This window comes from Cavia porcellus, unplaced genomic scaffold, assembly GCF_034190915.1.
Source record: "Cavia porcellus strain 051 isolate PalLab524CR breed Dunkin Hartley unplaced genomic scaffold, mCavPor4.1 scaffold_23, whole genome shotgun sequence".
Taxonomy (NCBI): domain Eukaryota; kingdom Metazoa; phylum Chordata; class Mammalia; order Rodentia; family Caviidae; genus Cavia; species Cavia porcellus.
In genome coordinates, this window is record NW_026947506.1 from 36,184,182 (window position 1) to 36,210,649 (window position 26,468).

The 26,468-nt window shown below is 41.0% G+C and overlaps 1 protein-coding gene across 3 annotated transcripts in view; it reads right to left on the minus strand.

Annotated features, from left to right (window-relative positions):
• Positions 1-22,593: 22,593 nt before the first annotated feature.
• Positions 22,594-26,468, minus strand: part of Usp42 (ubiquitin specific peptidase 42) — a 35,839-nt gene continuing 31,964 nt past the window's right edge. For all 3 annotated transcript variants that reach the window (XR_010042333.1, XR_010042334.1, XM_063234145.1), the window contains exons 17-18: positions 24,559-24,601; positions 22,594-23,597 (exon numbers count right to left, since the gene is read on the minus strand). Coding sequence is in view for 1 of the 3 variants with exons in the window: in XM_063234145.1 (XP_063090215.1) it covers positions 24,594-24,601 (8 nt within the window). In the remaining 2 variants the exon portion in view is untranslated. The remainder of the gene's footprint in view (positions 23,598-24,558; positions 24,602-26,468) is intronic.

Here is a 26,468-nt window from a genome sequence, read left to right on the forward strand (position 1 = left end):
ATTCTGTAAGTCCTTGAAATAAAATAATTAACATTCATAGGACTGTACCAATTGTGCACATTAGTGTATGGTGATCTGAGGAAATCTTGAAGATCATTATGTAAAATAACAACTCTAGTTATGCTCATACCACCTTGTTTTGAAGGCCTGTATTGTCAGTGTTCTGGGCTCTTTGCTATTGTATACATGTCTTTTTCATTTCGTGTTTTTCTAGGAATGTGTTTTGTTTTGTCCCACATTGTTTTGTTTTTCCCTCTAATACAGAAAGGAGAGGTAGACATGTTGAGACTCATACATGTGTAGAACTTCTAAACAGTTTATGAGAGTCAACTATATAATGCATGATGAAATGAACAGCTACTTTGAAGAAAAAGAGACACTAAGGTACCCAGTGCTGATTCCGTAGCATCATGATGTGAAATCCAGCATACCATTATTCTTTATTCAGAGTGATTTTAGTCTGTTTTGTATTGTTTAATTGCAACATCCTTGAAGGTATGGACAGCTATTTTGAAGGGAATGAGAGACATCATGGCAGCCATGTTGATTTTCCTACAGTCTGATTTTGAAGACCTAAAACTCCTTCCTCATCCTTTTATGATCAGTTTTTTTTTTGTTATTCAGTATGAATTCACTGTGTGTGAAGATGTGGATTACTATTTGGAAGAAAACAAGAGACAGTATGATAGACAATGATCATCTCCAGTTGTCTTGCTTTGAAATCTGTGTCTCTTACATTGTTACCTTATGATCTGTTTTGTTCTATTTTGTTATGTTTAATTTTACCCTTTTAAAATAAAATTAAAAACATAAAGACTGAATGGCGTGAAAGAGGGGCATGGTGCAGGAAAGCTCTTCATGGTATGTTAGTCAGGAAGCAGAGAGAATGAAAGGCAAAGCTGGGGAGGGAGATAAACTCTTCCAGGCCTTGCTCCCCTCCTCTTCTGATGGGATCCTCCCTCCTCAGAGCCAGTCAGCTATAAACTCCTTTAATGTAGTCTCCTCCTAAAAGCCCCAGCTTATTGGTGCACAAGGCTCTTGGGATATATATTTATACGTAATTATTATATAATAACAAATCTTTAATTTTTGCTTTTGAGAGTTATATAAAAATTATTCATTTCCATGTTATTTTCTTGAGATATCCATCTGTTGCTTGTTTTATGCATTCTCATTGCCTTTGGAATTCCATTGTATGCATATACATCAGCACACTTTTATACCTTCTACTGTGGATGAACATTTAGGTTCTGTTTTTAATCTATGTAGTGTGCTTTTTTGTATACCCGTTATGTTGCTAGAGAAGCTGGAGAATTTTTCATACATATATTTCAATGTGTAATCTTTGATATTAATAGTACCTAATTATTTTTCAGAGTGGCTGTACCGTTATACTCTCAGTGACAGACTGCTTTCTTTTCTTTCTTCTTTCTTTCTTCCTTTCTTTCTTTCTTTCTTTCTTTCTTTCTTTCTTTCTTTCTTTCTTTCTTTCTTTCTCTGACCCAATCTAGTGAGGTAGAAGTGATTTTTTTTTATACTTACTGGGTAAATATGTGCCAAGGACTCAGGGGGTTCTGTAGGAGTCATAGTGGGGATGGGGTTGAGGAGGGGGCCCAGCACTACCCTGCTTCCTGCAGCATTTCTTGCTCCCTGAGGTGTGGCCACTCTGACCTTTCTTAGCTTCAGTTTGTCTCAGTGTGTGTCTTGAATGTTGGAGGCTCACTCACGTTTGAGGGTGAAGGACCAAGTGTATTTGGGAGCTCTGAGTTCAGCAGGAAGATGTGCTGGCTGTTTCCCTGCTAGGTGAGGTGTGCCTGTGCGCTGGTTGTGGCCTCCTTGGTCAGTACCTGTGGACCTGCAGCTGTTTGGATGGAGCAGAGCACAGCTTTTGACTTTGGGTAGCAGTTTGGGAGGAGGGAGGCTGGTGGCCTGCCCTGTAGTCTTGGAGCTCTGAGGGAAAGACTGGGGAAGATAACAGTATTTATTTAACCATCTGTGAGTTTTGCTGGGGTACCCATGTCTGCCATTCCATTTTCAACCTTATCAGGCATTGCCAGATAATTCTTCAAAGCAGCTGTTACTGAACTGATTTCTTTTTTCTTTCAATGCCTGAAGACCTCTCCTTAGAAGAGAAAGAGGAATTTTTGGACATTCAATGAAGAAAAAAGGAACTTATTAATGACATTGAGGTACAGATAAAACAAAACTCTTAGTTTTTATTTTTGGGTGAAATCCTGAAGAGCTTCAGGGAAATGTGAAAAATGGGTGTAGTGTGTGTATGTAAGAACTATGCAAAGAAAGAAAACAAAGAGTCATCTGAGCTAGCAATGCAGACTCTCCATGCCAGACCACACAGGGTTGGGCAGAAGTCACAATGGTGGAACCGGAGCCTAGACCTGTGGGTCTGGAGTCACAGTGGCAGCAGCAGCAGCAGCCTACAGCACCTTGTCTGCCACAGTCGTATAGTAAAGGCGGTTGTGGTGACACTTGCATAACCCTGGTCCTCTGAGAGGCTGGGGTCTGGCTGTTCCCAGTCCGGTAGCAGCCTGCACATGGCACTGGTTCCCAGACTGGCCTTGTTTGCTGATGCACGAATGGTGCCAGTTCACAGGAGAGGCTGGAGTCTGGCTGCTCCCAGTCCTGCGGTGGTCCACACATGGTGGAGTTTCCAAGACTGGGTTTGTTTGCTGCTGTGGCCTTGTTCTCTCTTCTCCCAGTCTGCAAATGGCCGTTGCCATTATACCTTTCCTACTAACAGTATATGAGGAGCATAAACATATTTGTTTACTTTTATATATATACAACTTTGTAATAGTACTCTTACCTTTCTTCCTTTACCAGTTATAGATACCCAGTCTACAGCCATGGATAGGCGGAGCTAATTTTCATAAAGAATGTTGTAATGGGTCCAGTTTTGTCATTGATGATGTGTCTGAGAATGGCAGGATTGAGGCCTCAATGTGACAGTGTAATGTCAGACAAGTCCTCTGAGATCACGTCACTATGAGAGAGCCTGAAAAGGAAATCTTGTGCCAACCTTGATCCTTTCCCAGGAGGAATCAATCTACAAAGGAATAATTAAATTTGCATATAGCCCACCCATAATACAGATCGCTTCAAATCTGTCAGTGACTCAAACCTCCTTTCTCAAAATGAGGGGCATGAGCCTCTGGAATGCAAATAGGAATTTCAGGTTTAAAAACTACAAGATTGTGTCTGACAGAATACAATTTAAGGTTTATAAGACAAATTGTCCTTTAGGCAATTGTACTTTCCAAATCTGATCTACAGCTGACATACAAGGCTAGAATCTTGCTCTGGATGAGCTACACATAAATGTTGATATACAAAATGAGAAATAATGTGCTCAGCCTGTTCTTGTAGATGCATTAAAATTTATGAGCCAGGCAAAATAGAACATGTAGGATTATTCCTTTCTATAAGATGCAAAATTTCTGGGGGCCTGTTCATCCATAGAGAAGGTCTAAGTTAGGGTAGATTAGGTATGTACATGAGGATCAATACTCTTCTCCCTGAGCCACAAGAATGCATACTTTAACTGCTATGACAGCAAGCACTGCAAAGAAAACATTGTGAGTGATTGAATCAAACCCTGTTGGTTAACTTGGTAGTGAGCCTCACAAACATCTGCGGCAAGCCTTCCCAGGACAGTGGATGACATGCTGGTGGGTTCATTGCTTGAGGCCTCAGTGGAGGGCTTGATGTTTCATGTGGGTGAGCAGGATTCTGGCTGCAGAGCAGCTCTGATGATCCTAATATCTCTCATTTGTTTGTGGAAATTCAAGCATGTCTTTGGCCCCAATTTAAGAGTGATGCTGGATCATTCCACACACATGTTTGGAGGTCACACCAAGCAGGATTCAGAAATGTAAAAATAATACATGCAGCATTTGAGGAGAAATGCATTTGAGGAGAATTTTGACCTTGTGTTTCCCTTTTCTTTTGTTTAACTAGTTGATTTTTTTATTGTAAGATGAGTACATTTGAATATTATTTGACTTTGAGAATTATAGGGGATCCCCATAATATGCTTTGTATCCCAGTTATCAATAAAACTCGAAATATATTTACAAGTATAGGCAGAGCCATTATAAGTTTTTATTTTTTATGACATTCCTAAGTAGCAAAGGCTGATACACAATGCTGTATTACATGTCAATTTTATTTACCTGAATGACAGGTGGCATGGATCATATGCAAGAGAGGGAGAGGGTACATGCATATGCAAAATAGTATCTATAGAGGCATGAATATATTTAAGTTTGTTAAAAATAAGTAATATCAATTTGCCATAGCTTTTTACTTGTTGAGAAATAGGCCTACGAATGAGCTGACAGGCAGGATATGACATCCTGATTTGTGTAGCTTGTGTTCTGGCAATTTTTAATTTCTTTTGTAGAGATTTAGCATTTGAATTAAAAAATTCATGGGATCATCTCACTTTTTCAAAAATGGAAACCACATTAACAAGAGCATCTGCATTATAATTAACTAATGGTAACAGACCTGGATGATTAGAATGTGCTTTAATATGATCAATAAATAATGGAGCGGTTCCACTTAATGTAGCTCTTAGGGGTTTTAGAAATAGTTGTAAGAAAGTATGCTCACAATGACCTAATTGTGGCTGCTCTTCCACCAATGTTGATAAAATCTTTAGCTTCTCCTGAGATAGGGATCATTGGGGGAAACCCTTTTTAGCTCTCCAGTTTTCCACTGAATTGGCAATGCAGAAATAGCTAAAGTACCAATAGTCTTCATTATAAATCCAATTCCAGATCTATTTTGCTTAATTAAAGGTTCAATTGGAAGAGTACACCCCACAAGTTTTTACCCAAACCTTTGTTTTCTTGATAACCCATCTTAGTCATCTTGCTAGATGGTGACACACACTTATTAGGGGCAGAAGTAATTAAGACAGTGCCCCATCAAGGTCTCTTGCCCCATAGATTTATGGGAATGGGTGCAATAAATGGTATTACCATGGCTCTCTGTCCAACAAGGTTGAAACAGTGAAGTTGCAGTGCACGCTGTGAGACAGACTGAGGGGAGCCTAAGCCTATCAGAGCTGTAAAAGCGGATCTCATCAGCCAAGCAGACATCTATTTACTATGGGGGATCAGCTCTTGTATCCATCAATCCAATAACTGTCCCACTTAACTTACTAGTACAAGTAGGCTTATGAACTAAAATATCTTGCAAAAAATAAATTTCCTTGCTTAAAGGCTCATCTCTTCCAGGTTGACATGCAGGATTAGGGGGAGGGGTTGACTGAATCTTAGGCAAGAGTATGGCATTTTTATGAACTTTTGATTTAAAATCTTTTTCCCGGTGTAAACTCTTCATGGAATGTAGACATGGATTAGACCATAAATTGGGCCATGCTCTAGTAGCAGATTGTATAGCTGAAGGAGTTGGTGCCTTTGAAGGTGATCTACAGTGCCAGCAGGTGGGTCCCTGTTTGCTACAGTTAAAGAATTTAATCATATCAAGTTTATCAACAATGGCAACAATGTTTTGGGATATAGTCTTGCCATGAGGGCAGAAACATGAGCAGTAGATCCAATATTTTGTCATGCATAAACATAAGCAGATAAATCTTTCATGTGAAGAATAGAGCTAAGACTCCTTTACACTCATTATTGGCATTCTCATACTCTCATTGGAGAATGAGTATTTTAGCTGCATTGTTATGAAAAATCTGCCTATTGACAATCCTTGGAACTGCATAGAAGGTTCTGTCAGACCCTCTAGTGTCTGGGTAAGTGATTTATTAGTTATGCCTTCTCTGAGACAGAAATCTATGCATGGTGCAGAAGTTCTTTACACTGCATGAAAAGAAGAGCCAGTGCTCATACTTGAACTTTTAACTCAGCATATTGTCTGCATCTCATAACATTTCATGCATACTAGCTTTAAGATTTTCATCTTCACTTTGTAAATTTGTTCCTGATGTGATTAGTGCCCTTAATTGTGACTCCAAATGTGCTGTGCTGATGATAAACACATGCAATTGAAATGGGTTACATTTCCTGGCACCATTTGAAACCTTTATTTGATATTATCTAAGCAGCCCAAGGTATAAGGGCCCTGGACACTATTGTCCAGAACGCTTTGTCTCAACTCTTTTAATAGTAAGAAATTAAAAGCATTATGCAAATTGTGTTGATAATTAGAGTTTTCTGGATCTGTCTCTTTAGTGACTGGACAACACATTGGTCATGCACATCTAATCATATCATGGTATTTTGGCTGTCTTGTGGCCAGAAAGGAGGGGGATCATCTGTGAGGTGATTCTTTGGTATGGGGGAGGCAGAGGCTATGGGAAGAGAAGGCAGAGAATAGGGTACAGGAGCATTATCTTTTCAAATGGATGTGGAAGGTGAAGCACAGTGTGTTAATAAAACATAAGTGCGCTGTATTTCTTTTTCTTTTCTTTTCTTTTTTTTTCTTTTTTGGTCCCAAGGATTGAATTCATGACCTCATGCTTGCCAGGCAGACATTTATGCCACTGAACTAAATCCCTAGCCTTTTGTGCTGTATTTCTTTAAGAATATTTTTTAGCCGAGGATTTAGCTCAGTGACATAAGTGCTTGCGTGGCAAATGCTAGGTCGTGAGTTCGATCCCTGGTACAAAAAAAAAAAAAGAATATTTTTTAAAAGTGAAATCACCTGAGGAGGAGCAAAGATGGTGGATAGATAACAACTGACTACAGAGACTCCCTGGGATAGTCAACTTAGAATTCAACATAATACAGAGTGGGGAGTCCCAAACAGAGGGAGATGAATTCTCTCATCCCAAGAAGAAATTAAGGCAACTTGTCGACCATCTGAGGTCCCGTCACAACTTGCCGAGCTCCCACCATGACTTGCCAAGGTCCCTCCGCGACTTGCCGAGCTCATTCTGTTTTTCTCATGGGATGAGTAATTTTTCCCTGTTCTGGGCAAAATACAGGGCACAAGATGGTGTCAGTTATGCCAAGCTACAACATTCTCCACTGATTTTAGTACATGAATCAAATATTTGATTCCTGGTCATCTTCTTTTAATCTAAAAGTCATTTCTTATCTGAATTTTGTAAATCCCGGTATCAGGAATGTATAAATTTAATAGATTGGACTTGGCCTTGGATATAATGCATTAAACAATTTATCATGCAGGGGTCAATAATGATGGCCAGTAAGAGGAAAACCAAGGGTTCTACCAGAGCCAGGAGTAAGGAGGTCAGCCATGGGATGGCAGAGAACAAATTTTTATACCAGTTTTGTTGATGATCTCTCTCATTTTCCCTATAAGCTAGGTGCTTTCTGAGCTGATTAAGATAGTCCTTAATAACTCCTGAATGGTTGATGTAAAAACAGCAGGATTCACCAAGGGCTAGGCATAGACCTCCCTGTTTTAGGAATAGATCCACCTTGTCAGTTCTGAGGAACACATCAGCCAGGGAATTTAGAGATTCCTCTAGGTGATGAACATTTTGTTCAAGTGTACCCAGATCACGGTCTTTTTCTTTGTCTATTATCTGATAATTTTGGTTTCCCACTATGACAGCTGTGGTTCCTAGTGCTGTGAACCAGCTATTCTTAATCCCAAAAGAATAGAAATTAGGACTGGGGCTCTTTTTTTTTATTCACAAGATTGGGTAACCCTATATGTTTCCTACCTCCTTTTCTAGAATAACAGTACACTTGGGAAAGAACATGAATTAAGATACAGAGTTTAGGGTTAGGTCCAGTGAAGACAGCCAGACCAGCACAAGGGATGAGGCTGTTTGTACAGGCAAGCAAGATCCTGGTGGGGAGACTGAATGTTGGTTACACAGTTGCATCATAATTGATTTGAAATGGAGAGTGCTTCAAATTTACAGATGGAATGCAAAGTCCAAACTCTTGAATATTTCCCAAAGTGAGGAACTAGGTTCCTGTCATACCAGCATGAAGAATCAGAATCAAGGTTTAAGGTGTTTACAATCTGGGTTCGGTTGTTGGTCCCAACAGCAACCCATGTATAAGCTACAGGGTAAGCAGTATTATACACATAAAGAGACTTAGAGCCCTCATCTTTGGAGCTTGACTTTTAAAGGGTGAGAGGACTTTTTGGGGGGTCGGGGCAAGGAGGATGCGAGGTTTTTAAATTTTATTTTTAAAGAGGGTAAAATTAAACATAACAAAACAGAACAAAAATAGTATAACAAATATAAAACAAACAAAAATAATATAACACTGTAAGAGACACAGATTTCAAAGCAAGACAACTGGAGATCTTTACTGTCTATCATATTGTCTGTTTTCTTCCAAATAGTTGTCCATTTATTCACATACAATAAATTCATACAAAACAAAATAGTATAAAACTGATCAGAACAAGATGACCAGAACAGGCATTTTAGGTCTTCAAGACCAGACAATAGGGAAGACTACAATGGCTGCCATAATGTCTCTCATTCTCTTAAAAACAGCTATCCATATATTCACGTATGTTGAAATTAAACAAAACAGACTAAAATCCCTCTGAATAAAGAATAATAGTATTGCTGGATTTCACACCATGATGTTACAGATCAGTACTGAGTACCTTAGTGTCTCTTTTTCTTCAAAGTAGCTATCCATTTCATCATGCATTATATAATCGATTCTCATAAACTTTTTAGAAGTTCTATATATGCATGACCCTCTGCATGGATACCTATCCTTTCCGTATTAGAGGAAAAAACAAAACAAACCAAAATAAAACAAAACAAATTCCTAGAAAAACACAAAAAGAAAAAGACATATAAATAAACAACAATAGCAAAGAAGCCAGAACACTGACAATATAGACCTTCAAAACAAGGTGGTATGAGCATAACTAGGGTTGTTATTTTACATAGTGATTTTCGAGAGTTCCTCAGAGCACTATAAAGTAATATGCACAATTGTTCCATTCCTATGAATGTTAACTATTTTGTTCCAAGAAATTACAGGTTATAGCCCAATCATCTTAGCAATCATAAGTGTGTTTATGTAATTTTAGACACTTTTTCTTATCCCTTCATTTTTCTTTTTCCTCATATTCCCTGAGATATTCTTTCTTTCCTTTAGGCATTCTCTTATCCTTTCACTCTATTTATTGAATTTTTTGTATTTTATGTACTCTTGCTATTTCTTATACTAGGGAGACTATGGTATTGACATGTGAGTTGATTTCACTTATGAGTATGGTCTCAAATTGCATCCATTTACTTATAAATATCTCAATGTGATCATTTGCTACAAATGAGCAGTACTGCATTGTATAGAAATGGCACATCTTTTTTATCCGTTCCTCAGTTGACAGGCATTTAGGTTGTTTCCAAGATCTGGCTATTACAAATTGTGCTATTAAAATTTGGCTATTACAAATCTGGGTGCACATATATCACTGTGGTATGATGTTTTCAGTTATGGCCAGGAGTGAAATAGCTGGATCAAATGGAACCTCCAAACCCAGCTTTTTGAGGAATCTGCAGACTGACTTCCAAGAAATGGTTGCACCAGTCTACACTCCCACCAACAATGCAGGAGAGTTCCTTTTTCCCCATGGCCTCTCCAGCATTTGTTGTTGGTAGTTTTCTTGATCCTGGCCATTCGTTCAGGGGTGAGATGGAATCTCAGTGTTGTTTTAATTTGCTTTTCCCTAATGAGTAATGATGATGAACATTTTTGCATGTATTTATTTGACATTTGTATTTCTTCATCTGAGAAGTGCCTATTCATCTCAGATGCCCATTTTTGGATTGGGTCTTTGAATTTCAGGGGTCTGATTTTTTGAAATTCTTTATATGTTTTAGACAGAAGTCCTTTGTCTGAGCGACAATTCACTAAGATTTTTTCCCAGTTTGTAGGTTTTCTTTTCACTATGCTGGAGATTTCTTTTGACATGCAGAAACTTTTTAATAAGACGTGATCCTAGTTATTGATTCTGGGAAGTAGTTCCCCTGCAGTTTGATTCCTGTTCATGAATTCTCTACCCCGTATGTCTTCAACACTTTTACCTAATTTATCTTCCAACAGATTTAGTGTTTCTGTTTTAATATTCAGATCTTTGATCCATTTAGATTTTAGTTTGGTATATGGTGATAGGCATGGGTCTAGTTTTAGTTTTCGGCATGTGGAGAGCCAGTTTTTCCAGCACCATTTATTAAAGAGACTGTCATTCTTCCAGTGAACATGTTAGGCCCCTTTATCAAAGATAAGGTGATTGAGTGTGTTTGTAGTTGTGGTTGTATTTTCTAATCTATTCAATTGATCTTCGGGTCTGTTTTGATTCCAGTATCATGTTGATTTTATTACACTTGCTTTGTAGTATAACCTCAAGTCGGGGACTGTGATGCCTCCTGCCTTGCCTTTGCTGCTTAGAATTGCCTTTGCTATTCTAGGTCTCTTCTGATTCCAGATGAATTTTAGGAGTGATTTCTCTAGATCTATGAGGTATGTTGATGGTATTTTCATTGGGATTGCACTGAATCTGTATAATAGTTTTTGGAGAATGGCCATTTTTACGATATTTATTCTTCCTATCTATGAGCAAGGGATGTCTTTCCACTTTCTGAGATCTTCAATTTCTTTTTCAGGATATTATAATTTTCCCTGTATAGATCTTTTACTTCTTTTGTGAGATTAATTCCTAAGTATTTCATTTTTTTGGATGTTAGTGTGAAAGATGTGGCTTCTTTTATTTCTCTCTCGGTGATTTTATTGTTAGTGTATAGAAATGCTATTGATTTTGGGGGCTGGGGATTTAGCTCAGCGGCATAAGCACCTGCCTTGCAAGGAGGCGGTCATGAGTTCCATCCCCAGTACAGATAAAAAAAAAATGCTATTGATTTTTGAGTATTGATTTTGTATCCAGCTACATTGCTGAATTTACTTATTATATCTAGGAGTCTTTGAATGGAGTTTTGGGGGTCTTCTATGTAGAATATCATGTCATCCGCAAATAATGGTAATTTAACTTCATCCTTTCCTATCTTTGCCCCTTTAATTTCTCTCTCTTGTCTAATTGCTCTGGCTAGTATTTCCAGTGCTATGTTAAATAGAAGTAGTTATAAGGGATATCCTTGTCTTGTGCCTGATTTTAAGGTAAAGGTCTTCAGTTTTTGGCCATTTAATATGATGCTGGCTGTTGGTTTGTCATAGATGGCCTTTATCATATTGAGGTAAAGATTACCTATTCCAATTTTCTGTAAGGTTCTTAGCATGAATGAGTATTGGACCTTATCAAAAGCTTTTTCTGCATCTATAGAGATGATCATGTAATTCTTATTTTTGGTTTTATTGATATGGTGGATTATATTTATTGACTTACGTATGTTGAACCATCCCTGCATGCCTGGGATGAATCCCACTTGATCGTGGTGTATAATCTTCTTGACGACTTGCTGCATCCTGTTTGCCAATATTTTATTGAGGATTTTTGCATCTGTGTTCATTAGAAAGATTGGCCTATAGTTCTCTTGTTTAGTTGGGTCTTTCTCAGGTTTTGGTACTAGAGTAATATTTGCTTCTAAGAATGACTTAGGAAGAATTGTTTCCCTTTCGATTTCATTGAAGAGTTTGAAGAGTATTGGCATTAAGTCTTTGTATTTCTTATAGAATTCCGCAGTGAATCCATCTGGCCTGGGCTCTTCTTTGTAGGAAGGGGCTTAATTACATTTCAATTTCATCAATAGATGTTGGGTTATTCAGCAGTTTTACATCTTCTTGACCCAGCTTTGGTAGTTCATACATTTCTAGGAATCTAGAATTTCTTCTGTGTTATTGAATCTATGAGAGTAGAGGTTTTTGAAATAGGTCTTGATGATCTTCTGTATGTCTACAGAGTCTGTAGTGATTTGCCTTTTTCATTCCTAATTGCATGAATTTGAGCTGTTTCTTTCCTTTTTAAAAATAATTTTGGCTAGGGGCTTATCAATTTTATTTATTTTTTCAAAGAACCAACTCTTTGATTCATTGATTTTTTAAATTGTTTTCTTAGTCCCTATTGTATTAATTTATGCTCTGATTTTTATAATTTCCTCCCTTCTTTTGGCTTTGGGCTTGACTTACTTTTCTTTTTCTAGATGTTTGAGGTGTAGCAATAGTTTATTTGTATTTATTATGTTTTCCTGATGTGAGAACTCAGTGCAATAAATTTTCCTCTGAGGACAGCTTTCATTGCATCCCACAGATTCTGGTAAGTTATATCTGTGTTTTCATTTTCTTGTAGGTATTGTTTAATTTCTTCTTTAATTTCTTCTGTGACCCACTGATTACTCAAGAGTGTGTTATTCAGTTTCCATGTGTTTTGGGATTTTTGCAGTATCTTTTATCATTAATTTCTGATTTCAATGAGCTATGATCCGATAACATGCAAGGGATGATTTCAACTCTTTTGCATTTTTTAAATATGTTCTGTGAGCTAATATATGGTCTATTTTAGAGAATGACCCATGTACTGCTGAGAAGAATGTGTATTCTGGTGTTGTTCGGTGGAACATTCTGTATATGTCTATCAAGTCCATTTGTTCACAGGTGTGATTCAGTTCTGTTATTTCTTTGCTCATTTTCTGTCTGGTTGATCTGTCCCTTGGTGTCAATGGTGTGTTAAGGTCTCCTGTTATAATTGTGTTATTGCTAATTTGATTTTTCATTTCTATTAATACTTGCTTTGTGTATCTGGGTGCTCTGGAATTTGGTGCATATATATTTAAGATAGTTATCTCTTCCTCTTTAAGTTTTCCCCTAACCAATATGTAGTGACCTTCTTTATACCTTAGGATCATTCTTGAAGTTCACATTATCTGCAAGCAGAATAGCTACCCCCACTTTTTTTTCTGTTCCTTTGCATGAAGTATTGTTTTCCATCCTTTGACTTTCAGTCCGTGAATTTCCTTTTGGGTTAGATGGGTTTCTTGCAGACAGCATATGGTTGGATGTGGTTTCTTTATCCATTCTGCCAGTCTGTTTAATTGGTGAATTGAGACCATTTACATTAATGTTTATAACTGTTACATATTGGCTTATTGTTGACATGTTATTTTTCTGCTGTTGCATCTTTCCTTTCTGTTTAGTTGTCTGCCTTGCTTAGTGATGTTTTACTATGTGTATCTAGACTGTCTTTCAGCATTCTTTGCAGGATTGGCTTGGTGTTCATGAAATTCTTCAGCTGTTCCTTGTCATGGAAATATCTTATTTCTCCATCCATTTTGAAGGACAGTTTTTGCAGGGTACATCAGTCTAGGAAGAAAATCGTTTCCCTTTAGGATCTAAAATACTTCACTCCATGCTCTTCTTTACTTCATTGTTTGTGTTGAGAAATCTGCTCTGATTCTGATAGGCTTTGCTTTATAGGTGATCTGCTTTTTCTCTCTGACAGCTTTTAGTATTCTATTCTTATGTTGGATTTCTGGGATGGTGATTACTATATGTCTGGGTATAGTTTTATTTTGCTTATGGCTATTTGGAGTTCTATATGCTTCACTAATCCTATTGTCAGTTTCCATTCTCATGTTTGGGAAATTTTCAGCTCTGACTTCTGTGAATAGCCTTTTGATATCATTTGTGTTATTCCCTTCTCTTTCATTTACTCTATTAATCTCATGTTGTTTTCCTTTGCATCATCTTGCAGCTGTTGAACTGTTATTTCCTGATTCTTTATTATTTTTAAAAGATCTTTCCTTTCCTGTTCACTAGCTGCAAACTTGTGTTTGAGGTTTGAAAGTCTCTCTTCACTTTTGTTGAGTTGGTTTTGACAACTTTTGATGGAATTTTTGATTTCTTGTATATCTCTTTGAATCTACTTGATGTATTCTGTTTGTTTCTTATATTGTTCCTCCAGGGATTCTATCTTTTTGTTTGCTCCTCTAATTTTTTAACTGTGTCTTCTTTAGATGTTTTCAGCATCTCTTTCATTACTTTTATCATTTCTTCTTTTACCTGGAAGATTATTTCTAGTTTGAATTCCTTTAGAGCTTCCTGGAGTTGCTTCTTTATTTCAGTTGCTGTTATTACAGGTATTTCAAGTGTATGGCATATATTTTCTTCTATGTACATGGCTCCTAGGCTTTCTTGGGATGGGCTGTAGGTTTGAGATTGCATTTTTATCTTTCATTTTGTCATTTTCCTATATTTCTGTATTTCAAGTGTTTTTTCTAGGGCTTTCCCTGGATGTTTTGGAAATCGTCTCCATGCCCTAGGCTCCTGAGACTGAATGGAGGTTCCTGAGCATGGTCCAATCAGGCCCTCAGGCCCTCCTGTGCCACCTTCAGTGTTCCAGGTAGCTGGGCAGGCATCTAACCACTGTGAATGGTGGGCTAAAGCTCTCCCCAGACAAAGACCAATGCCCTAGAACTCACTTCACCAGCTCTCAACTCCCATAATTAAATAAGGTCACTGGGGGTAATCTATTGAGGCTGCAAAACCTCCCAAGGATAGTCTAGTATGGTTGGGACCTGGGCGGGTCCTTGAGCTCTGGGAGCAATGATCTTAACACAGTCTCCTGGGCTTGGGATGGGGAGCGAACTCATCCTACCTGCCAGCTGAGTTTCCCATTCCAGATAAGGTTGCTGGGCTTGTCCTGGGCAGGCCTGAAATTGCCGGGTATTTGCATATATATTTATAGATTTATTTTGTCCCCATTTTAGGGCTTAAGTAAGGGCTATCAGTCCTGCTTGATGAGCTGAAGTTCCCAACCCTAAAGCTTGGGCCCATGTAACCTCAGTTTTGTTGGTCACTATAGCTCCTACCACTCGAGTACCTTGGTGGAGGTAACTGCTACCTCTGTGGAAAGGATGGCTTCAGGCTGAGTAAGCAGGACATCAGTCAGGTCAGCTTGCAGGCTTGAGACTGGGTCAACAATATCCATGCAATTGTAGATCAGCATTGAAGGATCATCATCTGGCAGGAGAGTCACTGGATTGAGAGCAGAAGTAGACAGGATATTGATGCAGTCAGGATCTGGTAGAAGAGCTTGGTACTTGACAGTGTGAGCCTTGGAAAGCCATCTAATGCGAGACAACTGCAATAGTGTCTCCAGCATGTGAAGTCACTATGTGTAGTCTTTGGCCAAAAGTCAACTTAGAGGCTTCCTTGGTGGCTGCAATTGTCCATAAGCAATTTGGTCACCCTGAAACCATGGGGTCTAGTTGCTGGGAAAAATAAGCAACAGGCTTCTTCCGAGGTACTAGGTACAGGGGTAAGACCCCTTTTGTGATCCCATGGCTCTCGGCTACATGTAATTGGAAAGGTTTAAGGAGAGGTTATTCCTCTAGCTCAGCCCAGGTTAAAGTTCCAGGTGGAACCCTCCAGTAGAGGTGTAGAGTGGTTGAGTCATGTCAGCAAAACCCAGGATTCACAAACAGCAGTAGTCCAAAGCCTCTAGAAATTTTCTAAGTTGGGAGAACCAGTCAGCAGCTCCCAAGATCTGGCCATGGTAGAACTTAGGCAGCTGTACAAGAAAGCAATTTGCCCACCCTCTTGGTTAGCACCTCCCTCCAGCATGAGCCAGGAGGAGAACCAGTCAGTAACTCCCGTGAGCCTACCAGCAAGTGGGATGAGAATCAAACATCCCAACCCTCTCCCCCATCTCATTAGCAACTGAAGACAGAGGTCTGAGCATCTCTTGGGAAGATGACCATATGCTATATAGTAAATATGGGGGATTTCCTTCTATCTTGTTTGAAGGCAAATGTTGTTTTCACTGTTTTGCTTCATTATGATTGTTTTGCTCTATTCAATGTTCTCAGGGCTGGGGATTTAGCTCAGTGGCATATGCACCTGCCTGGTAAGCTCTAGGTTGAGTTTGGTCTGTGATACCAAAAAAAAAAAAAAAAAACCCTCTATTCAATATTCTGTTTCAATTTGTTTTATAATGTTCTGTTTTTGGTTTGATTTCACTATACCTAATTGACTGGACAACTACTGTGAAGATAATGAGGTATACTATGGTACCTATTACTGTTGTCCTGGAATCCTGCGGTGAAGTTCTGTACCAATTTCACTGCATTGTCTAAGTTGGCTTTTTTCTGTCTTGTTCTGTTGTAGTTTTATTACCTTCAAAACAAAATTTAAAAAAAAAAAAGAAATTTTCTAACTGTGCACTTAGCTTTTGGGGAAGGGATTTTTAAGATGTTCAAGTCCCATGGATCTTCTTTGTTGTTGAAGACCTTCCAGGCTATCTCCACTAACGCTGACAGTGCCTTATCTTGGAATTTTTTTAATCTTTGAAGCTTTTTTTCTAATATCCGGGGCCAACTAGGAGACAAACGTGATATTTAGGATGTTTGTTCTCAGATGTCTCCTGGTGAATAGGTGTATAAATATGCCTCTAGCATATGCTCCCAGAACGTAGATGGAGCCTCGTCAGGTCTCTAACTTACCTTTGTGAAAGCTTAGACAGATTGGTTGGCTTCTGAGTAGCTGCCTTTACAACACCTTTAAGAGTCTGGTGATACTGTATGAGAGTCTCCTTACCTTGGTAAGTGAGGGGACACATGAGGTCCAAATGGGTTGGATTGGAACTGGGTGGCCATCTGGTCCCAGGACCAGTTTTTGTCCCAGGGTGAAGATGTGCTCTCATTTTTCAGAAGTACAGAGAGTCTGGAGAAGCTGTTGGCAGACTCTTTACGGGAGGGAGTCAGGAGAGGAGGATCCTGAGGCAAAGCTCAGGAAAGGGACATCCTCTACAGGTATGTGAGCGCTTCAGTTATCTGAGCTTGAGTTATCTGTGCTCACAGGTTTAGCATCAATGGCAGACAGTGGAGCAGATGCTGACCAGGTATGGGATGTAATAGTCGTGGTCTAGGATTTCTTCTTTGGTTGTTTTCATTTCCTGAATTAAATTGTGGTATTTTTGTCCGAGGGTGCATTTTTAGCAGCTGCTTTTGCAATTTTTATCTGCTTTATCACTCTGGTGAGTTTTCAGACCTTTTTGTTTTCAAACCATTCGAGGGCCTGTATGAAGGCTCATAGTTTAGTTTGCAGTACAGACCATCTCTGTGAAAAAACTTCAGCCAAAACAACTTTGTCCAAGGTGACCACAGCATACTTATCCTGTTAGACTCTAAAGAGCTACTTACATTCATTAAGGCCCATTACAGGACTTCCGGGAAGATGGTGGAGTGATAAGCAGCAGGGGAAACAATATTTCTGAGAGTCACCATCCGGACACTGGATCATGGGGAAGACAGGAAGGAAGGAAATGCGCTCCCTGGACCCAGGAAGAATCTGAAGTGTGAACTGAAGTCCACAGAGTGAGTGAAAAGAAAAAAAATCAGTGAAGAAAAAGGTGGTAACTGGTGGTGCCTTAGTCCTGAGATGGGACTCACTGCATGAGAGGAGCTGTTTGAACCCGGGATGCATGGTCATGGTAACAGTTTTGGCTGGTGACCCCAGAGGCCTCTGCCGAGAGATGCAGCATTGGAGGGGAGCAGTGGATGTGGGGGACTGCACTGGTTGGTGGTGAGTGCAGAGGACTCAGTCTTCCCACGGGGAGAGAGCGATCAGCTGGGATCCATCTTGGAGCCAGGCTGAGTTCAGAACCCTAAACTGCTGCCAGCTTGCCAGGAAGGCACTTGTGCCTCATCTGGAAGCTTAGACCAGAGGACATTGCTTGGACTGTGGCAAGCCAAATGAGTGTGGTCTCCATGCAAGACTGCTAAGATTATCTACTATTCTGCCAAAAGGTGCTGCTGGCTTTCCAGGATAGATTGATATGATTCAGGACCTTTGGGCAGGGGCCCTCAGGCTGCTGTGGCTGGCCATGTGCCTTTCCTTGTAGGATAAGAGCCTAGGGGCATCATCCCACTGGAAAACCTCAGCAGCAGAGAGGTAGAAAATCTACAGAAACTTGTGTCCCTTTTGTGCCTCCTTGGCCTGAGCCTGCAGGTACCCCAGGCCAAAAGCGTAACACTGCTTTGAGCACTAGTATCCCAGCCACAAAGGGCAGGTCATCAAAGCCTGCAAGACAGAGGCTGATGGCTGAGGGAAACCACGTGGGGTATCATATCTCTGCCCCGAGCCCTGAGGAAAAGGAGGAGTGGATGAAATCCATCAAGTAAGTGAGGCTGGGGAGTGAGCACGTGCACATGTGCTAGGACACACTCAGTTTACACTCTGACCCTTGTGTCTCCAGAAACTTGGGGGCAGTGCTGCTGAGCCCACCCCACAGTGTGAAGCTGCTGTGTTATTTGAGGCACAGGAGGGGCTAGAAGAAGAGAGGGGTTTGGGCTCTCCAGGGCCAGTGCTGCCCTCACCCAAACCTGCTCCTTTTCTTTCCCAGAGCAAGCATCAGCAGGGATCCTTTCTACGACATGTTGGCAACGAGGAAAGGAAGGATTGCCAATAAGAAATAGAGCTGCCTTGGCCCAGCAGGTAAACTACAACCCGAACCTCACAGCAGATGTGACTGACGGCTGCCCTAACATGACAGCTGGGCTGCACCTCCTCCAGTGACAGTGGTTTCCAGAGCCAGCTGTGGCACAGCTGCACACCCCGAAGCCTGTGCTGTGTGTGGCCTGCATCGTGGTCAGCTGTGTTTCTTCCTGGTGCCACCTGGCCCAGAGCCTTGCTTCCTACGGCACCACAGGATGGGAGGGAGATTCCCTGTGGGCATCTGCTGATCTTGCCACGTGCATCGGCCCACTTGGGCAGTGGCAGTGACCATTCTAGAAGCCACTGTTTTATATCAAAATGGAAATGCAAAAATTACCACTTTTTTAATTCAGATTTTTCTCAGATATATAGGATTATAGCTTTTATATGCCTTTTTATATTCTCAAGTTATAATGAAAGACACTTCCTAACAGTAGTATTTTTAGAATGGCAGCTATGAATACAACTCCTGGACACAAATATATACTGTGCACTGAAAAAAAAAAGTATATGCAGCACCCAAAGAGAGGGCTGTGGGGCACTTGCAGTTGGGTGGGAGCTGCAGGAAGAGGCACTAGTGTTCTCAAGGACTGGTAAACTTGGGGGCTGCAGGTGTGATAAGCCCTGCAATTCCCCTGCAAATACTTTCTAAAGCCATACATTAAGATATGGTTATGAGGGGGCCCAAGATATAGCTCAGTGGCACAGCACCTACCTGGAAAGCGCAAGGTCGCTGAGTTTGATTCCTGGTACAGAGAGACAGCGACAGAGACAGAGATAGAAACAGAGACAGACAGATAAAGGTAATTACAGTTTGGGGCTGTTTGTCATATAACTGCTGAATCCAAGGAAAAGGAATTCTTTCCCTGGCAGATCATCCATAGGTTGGGCCAGAGGAAACTGCTTGTACCTGACCATTTCTGGCCCATGCAAACAGCAGTTCTACCTAGTTTCATGGAATACATAGATTAGATCAGCTTTTGACCACGTCCACTGCTACTTGAAGCCTTCAACAAAATGCTTCTCTCTCTGAGATAATCAGATTTCTTAATATATGACTAGATATATAAACAAGTGGGAACAGTCCATTGTCTTCCTCTTGCAGTACCATGTTCTCAGACCTAAGCTACCTTTGCAAGAAGGGGGAGAGTGAGCCACAGCTGAAAGTGTGTGGCACTTAGGGTTTTCTGTGAACAGTAGAGGGCTCCAAATCTCAGTTGAGGTGGGCCCTCCTCCCCATACAACAGAGGGATTGATGATTCCACCATTGAGACAGTCAGAACTGGGCAAGGACGAGGACACGGCGATACAGTCTTCCTTCTGGGGAGCCCAAGCATTAACACCTGGGCCCTCTTTAGCTCCATACATGGGCTGCTTTGTGGTGACCCCTGCCCCAACTAGCTCTGTCTGTGGAGGCACATCCAGATTTTGCAATTTAGAGGTTGTTTTCCTGTGCAAAAGCAAGTCCAGGATTGAAAACCTCAAACTGAATACACTTGTGGTGGATTGACAACTGGTAGTCAACTTACAACAGCCATCTGGACTGAATCAGCATGGTGCTGGGTATGGATGGCCCACCTAAGGATTGTTGCCAACAGCATAAAAAGGGGAACTGAAGAGAAAGGAGTGTTGTTGGTTTTCCTGTTGCTGTTGGTTCTCCTGGAGGAACTTGTCAAGCTTCTTTCCTGACACAAACTTGGATGTTCTCATCAGAGGAGCTCAGGACCTTGTTATTGCTGAAAATGGCTACAGTTCACTTTGGAGGAGCTCTGGTCCTTACATTTAGCATTGCTTCCTGGCTCTGGTCAGGAAGATGGTGCGCCATTCAATCTCCTGGAGAAGCTTGTCACGCTGGCTTACTGATATGAACTCAGCTGTTCTCACTGTTGGAGAAGCTCAGGACTTCAATGTCACCAAGGATAGCTGTAGTGCTTTACAGGAAAACTCTGGCCCTTACCTTGGGAATTGCTTCCTGGCTCCAGCGCAGATCCATCAGCCCACTGGCAGACTTCCACCACTGCTTCCACCACTGGTCTTTGGGCCTTCCCAGCACAGATCCATGAAACAGACTTGCATATTACATGGTTGTTGGCTGTAAGCCTCCAGCTGTCATGGGCTTTAGGTCTTTACCTGGATTAATGCAGGACATTGTCATGAGATCCATGTCCTCAGCTGGATTCTTCGGGTCTTTAGTGTGCAGACAAATTTCCTGAACTTTTTTGTATTTCACTCTTTGGGTGATGTCTTAGTTACTTTTCTCTTGTTGTTGAGGCAAAATTCGGAAAGGGAAGGTTTATTTCTTATAATTTTGGAACTTACAGTCCACACTCAGCTGGCTCCAAGGCAGAGTGGCATGGTGAGGATGGCATTCATGGCCCCTGCAAAACATCAAGAGCAAACCTCAACGAAAGAAAAAAGGCACATCTTTTACCTGCCCTTACTGTATGTCAGTACTTACTGTATGTCAGCTCTGCCCTTGGGTGGATGTAGCACTTACACCAATCTCAGTGCTAGGCAATGAACCATTCACGAATGCTGGACCCAGCCTTGTCCATGATTGCATGAGTTTTTAGGGGCTAAGGGGGCATCCAAACACAAACCATAACAGGTGACTATTATGGAATAATCCTATAAATTACACATCCTGTATTAAATTATTAATTTAAAAAATTGTTTTCCTTGAAAACCCTGAAATAGCACTTATGCACAAACAAGTCTTCCCATGAGTTGCCTTGAGGCAGAGACTGTGCAACCCTGGGACCTTTGCCTCTGGGTGGCTGACCTTAGTGTGTAGTTTTATGTCACACCAGACTGCAGACGGTCCAAGGCTGAAACTCTATCATGCATTAGACTGAGTTTTTATTCCCATGCTTCCTGCTGTTTCTTATTGATACCTCAGACTAGCTTTACTGTTTAAGCAAGGCAAATTGGTCACATTGACATGCCTGATTACTATATATGCAACTATCCCCCATCCCTGTCTGCTGTGCACAAGTGCTGCCCAAACTTGGACCAACCATGATGCCACCATGCTGCAGGCCACACTGAGGACAACCCTGGCAGGGACAGCAGCAGGGGTGGATCAGCAATTCAGAGAGGCTTCCTCTCTGCTGAGCCAGGTACAGTCCTGGGGATATGGCACTTTGTTTTATGGTGTTCAGAGACATGAGCATGGAGTCATCTGGTGGTGAACCTTTCATCACCAGTAACCTGCTGTTCACTCAGAATTATGCAAAGCCCAGGTGCTTAGAATCTTAAGTGACCTGCCCTATTGAGTATTACATGAATCATCTAATTTCAGGTTTTCTTGTGACAGTATTAATCCTGTGTCTGCCTTGTATCTGGCCTCCACCAGGCCACCTACAAGTAGGACACCCTCCCCCCTAACTTCACTACAGGGGCAGTGAGGCTGCTCATCACCTCTTGACCCGAGCATCTGCACTGGGTCTCGGGTTTTCTCAGGAAAACTGGGCAGATGGCAGCTCCACAGCGCCCCTAGCTGTCTCCCTGGGTCCCAGTTATCATTTGAGGTTTATTTGCACTCACCCAGGACCCACACAAGCCCCATCTCCAGGTCCTGAAACAGTTTCAAGTAGCTTAATGTGACATCAAATGGACTAAAAGAACTGTTTATAGATGAAGCACAAAGCAGTGGTATTTTCAAGGTTACAAATTCACACATCTACACAGATGTGCTTTGATGAGCAGTTAGGTCTATTATAGACCAGAATCCACAAGTGGTGATTTATTTTCCTCCTCAGAAAACATTTCTATTACCTAAATATAGTTAATATGTATACAGTGTACATATACTGATTTCTGGAGTGTTCTGTTATTCAATGTATATACCCCCTATAACTTGCCTGAATATTCTATTGATATTAAAATACCTACAGATATACTGTTGCAAAGTGAACAGTCCAACTAAAGGGTGTATGTCTATTAAGAATTCCAAGGTTGTCTTCACTAAGTAAAAATCTCCTACGTTGTTAAAACAAGGTTTTCTAAGACTTGCTTCTTTAAAATAGAGAAGCACTGCATCCAGCAAACCACTCCCTGGTTCTCCCTGACCCATCTCCAAGGTCTGAGGCACCTACTGAGATACTAGCCAGAGCTGTGAAGGTTTTAAAGAAAGTGTTTCCAAAGTCAGAGGAGACATGGCTGGAAGCAAATGGGGGAAAACAGAAGTAAAAACTGACACAAATTGTTTAATTTGCTGCCATTTATATACTATATAAATTTTACATGCTGTATATTTACAGTGGGGCAAGTGCTTTTTTAATCTTTAAAAAAACAAAGATCAAACTTTAGACATCTCTGAACAACACAAGCTGTATAAACCATACAGATTATTCAGATAGAAACTGTATTAAATACAGTTTTCCCCACTCCGTCTCCTGATGCAGGACCAGTGAATTATAAGTGTATCACAGTTTGATAGCATATCCATATTAAAAATAAAATCACAGTATGATTTTGTCTGTAACTAGAAACTTTAAGGGACCAAGCTGACAACTCAGACTCCAGTATCATACAGGTGACGAGACACAGTATAAAAAAGTGTTATGTAATAAAAACGTACTGTAAGCTTTACAAACAATGTTTGGATTATACATTCATAATGTGAATACTCATCATAACTGGTAAGTTGATTGGAATAGTTCCACGAAGTTCAAAAACAGAACTTGTCTATAAAATACATTTTCAAATCTTGAATACAACTAAAATAGGAAGCAAATTAGTTTCTAGTATCAGACATTACAGAAAAGACTGCTCTCAAAAGTCTCGTTGAGAGCTTGTAAATTTTTAAATAAGTCTTTAAATTAAATACACGCACTGTCAGTTTGTACTTTTAATAATTCCATGGTTTCCCGGTTGGTCTTGCACCATCAGATGTCTAACTTGGAGGAACATTACATGAAATACAAGTAATCAACCTGAGTCTGTAATTAAGCAGCATTTGAGATGTTCTATTCCAGGGCATTATTTCAATGTGATTTATATACACTGTATTTTACAATGGTCAGCAGTCGTAGAAAGTGTTCATCCTTTTGGAATAAGGGCAATTAAGAAAAGGTAAAAACTAAAAAAAAAAAATTCATGGTAAAATCTGTACAGTATTTACTAAAGAAGCACCACGCAGATTTGAACAAATTTATGTTTATAATTTAAGCTGAGTTGGGATGGCTTCTGTGGAACATGTTGAATCTGAAAGACAAGAGGCACAGGCGTTAGTCAAAGGCAGAGGCCCCAGAAGCCAGGCCCTTTTTTGTTGTTGTTGGTACTACAAATCAAACTCATGACCTTGAGCTTGCCAGGGAGGAACTTGGGCTGCTGAGCTAAATCCCCTGCTTGAGGCCCCCGTTTCTGTCCCACCAGGTCTGCAGGTCCCCCTGATTCTTTGGGAAGCTTTTTCTGTGAAGCCTTCACTGCCTTCCTGAATGGCAGTAGAGAAACCCAGTGATGCCAGGCAGCTGCAGAATAAACTTTGGCGGTGCAGCCAGGAAGGCACCATCTGCTGGGCTCTACCGCACCGCCCAGCCTGAACTCCAACTGTGGCTAATCCTTCCCAATCCTCAGATCCTACTTTCTCTCAGGAAGTTTAGTTCCCTAGTGCTTTCCCTTGAGGACACAGACAATGCATGTTAATTAATTGCACATAAATCACCTCTAGATAATTGACCTGAAGTTCATTTAAAACCACCCTTGCTGATTGAGTGTGAGACAGAAGAACAGTCTGCTTTCATAGGCTCACTACACTGTGAAGGCTCTGCTCTAAATTGCCTGGATCTCATCGAGAGTGGCTTTGTCAGGTGAAGGGTGTGACCCAACCTCAGGTGACCTCTAGGCCCAGGTGCTAAACTGCTGGGACGGGCTTCTCATCCCAGATACTCATCTGATGACTGCCAATCCTAATGTGGAGCTGTGCTGGCTTCTCCCAGGGAGCGGGGAGGAAGGAAACAGCCCTGTCTTTCCCTTGCTGCCCTAGTCCTGCAAAGCTGATGGGGAGAAGAGGTCTCTGTACTCCCCAGTGCTGGCTCACCCCTGCTCTGTTGCCCTTTCCACAGCTTGACCTCAGGTAATTTGGTTTTCCTCACAATTTCAGTGCCTTCTCTGTTCCCCCTCAGTGCTTCTAGAAAGTAAATATACCGACAAGAAAAGTGCTTACCATAACTAGTGAATTTTTGTTTTGAGGCCATGTTTTCAATTACCTGGAAGGAAAAGGTTAGGAAACATTTTAATGACTTTGTATAATTTGTGATGCCTATACTCTGAGTATGCATTCAGTGATTACAAATAGACTTAGTTTTCTTGAAGTTTAACACTACTTGCCTGGCTCAGTCCCATGTCAGATTGAGCAAGTGTTATGGTTGATACATTGTGTCAACTTGGGAAGTTTAGAAGCTTAATGAACTGCCTCTGCAGGGGGACCAGGGTCTACACTTTGTAAATATCCTCTTCCTGTGCAAGAGGAGGGAATAGGAGCTGGAGTGCTACACCCAGCAGAGGGGGTGGTAGTCTGCTTACAGTATAAGGGAGGACAAAAAGGCTTGCTCTTCTCCTTTCCCTTTTCCGCTTGCTGCTTTTGCTGTCTGCTGTCACCTTGAACAGCTGCCCATTTGCCATGCTGCCCTGCCTTGGAGCCAGCTGATTATGGACTGAAACCTCTACTGAAACCTCAAACTGTGTGCTAAGTAAACATTTCCCTCCCTTAATTTTGGGCATCAGATACTTTTATCTCAGCAATGAGAGAAAAGTAACCAAGACAGAATTTGGTACCAGAGAAGTTGAGCTGTTACTGCAACTACACCTGATCACGTGGTTCAACAGCCTTTGGGAGTGGCTTGTGAGAAGTTTGGAAAGATTCTCAAGTGTTGCCTGAAAGAGCAGAGCTAGAATGCCTTAGGCTGTTCTGTATAGGAGATTCTGGTCACAGCTCAGAAGACGAGAAAGCTGTTAGAAATCATGCTGGTAAAGACTGGGCTCCAGAAGTTTTTACGGGAAAGAACTGTACTAGCTGCTGGACTCCAGATGATGTATGTTGTGGGTTGGCAGAAAGTCTATCTACATTTTGCTCATGTCCAGAGACTCTGCCTGAGACTAAGATTAAGGACAGTTGCCTGATTAACCTGGAAGAAGAAATTTCAAGGCAGTCAAATGTTGAGGCTGAGGCACGGCTATTTTAGGGGGCTTTTAGCCAGATTTAGGTTGTGAAGTAAGCGAAAAGAGCCCAGTAGGATGACTTAAAACATACAGGAAGCTCCAATAAAACTGTAGACTACAAAGACAGAGCTGAGGAAATCTTAATTGCCGAGTAGGAAAGGAGAACAGAAAAGATGGCCTGAAGGGACTGCAAAAGGCAGCAAATCTCCACCCTTTGCACTGTCAAAACTGCAAAAGTGAAAGACTTTGCCCTGAGAAGAAAGCCACAGAGTATCTTGTTCAAGAATGGGAGTGGCTGCACCAGGTTCCAGGATGGTGGCAGCACAGAGAATATGTTCCTTAGAATTGGATTCAGCATGCTCAGTGATATAGGCACCCTTACAGCTGAGAGAAGGAAGCCTAGCCACTGCTCCAACTGGCAGCAGACCTTGGCATCATTCATGTGGTGCTGGTTTTAGGTGCATACAGAACGCAAAGGTTTTGGGGTTAAAAAGGCTTCCACTCCAATTGAGAAGACCTGGGAGGCTAGGCAGTGTGCCCCTAAGAGGGCAGTGTGTCAAGCTGTGAGTATGAAGCTAAAGGTGCCGCAGAGACCCCATTAGTTTGGGAAAATCAGAAACATGGATACCTAGTATGTTAGGTAAGCTGCAAGGAGGGAGCATAACCAGCCGGAAAGAGAAGCTGTGGGAGCTATAACCACTGGAAATGCCACAGAGTATGCAGCCACTCAAACCAAAAAGAGCTCACAATCTGCCCGACTGCCTCAACTGGCACACATGGAACTATAGGACTTAATGTATGCCCTGCTAGATTTTGGGCTTGCTTTGGTCCCACTCCTTTATATCCCCATTTGTAACTTTTGGAATGAAAATATTTACTTGTGCCATTGAATGTTGGCAATGTTTAACTTTTCAT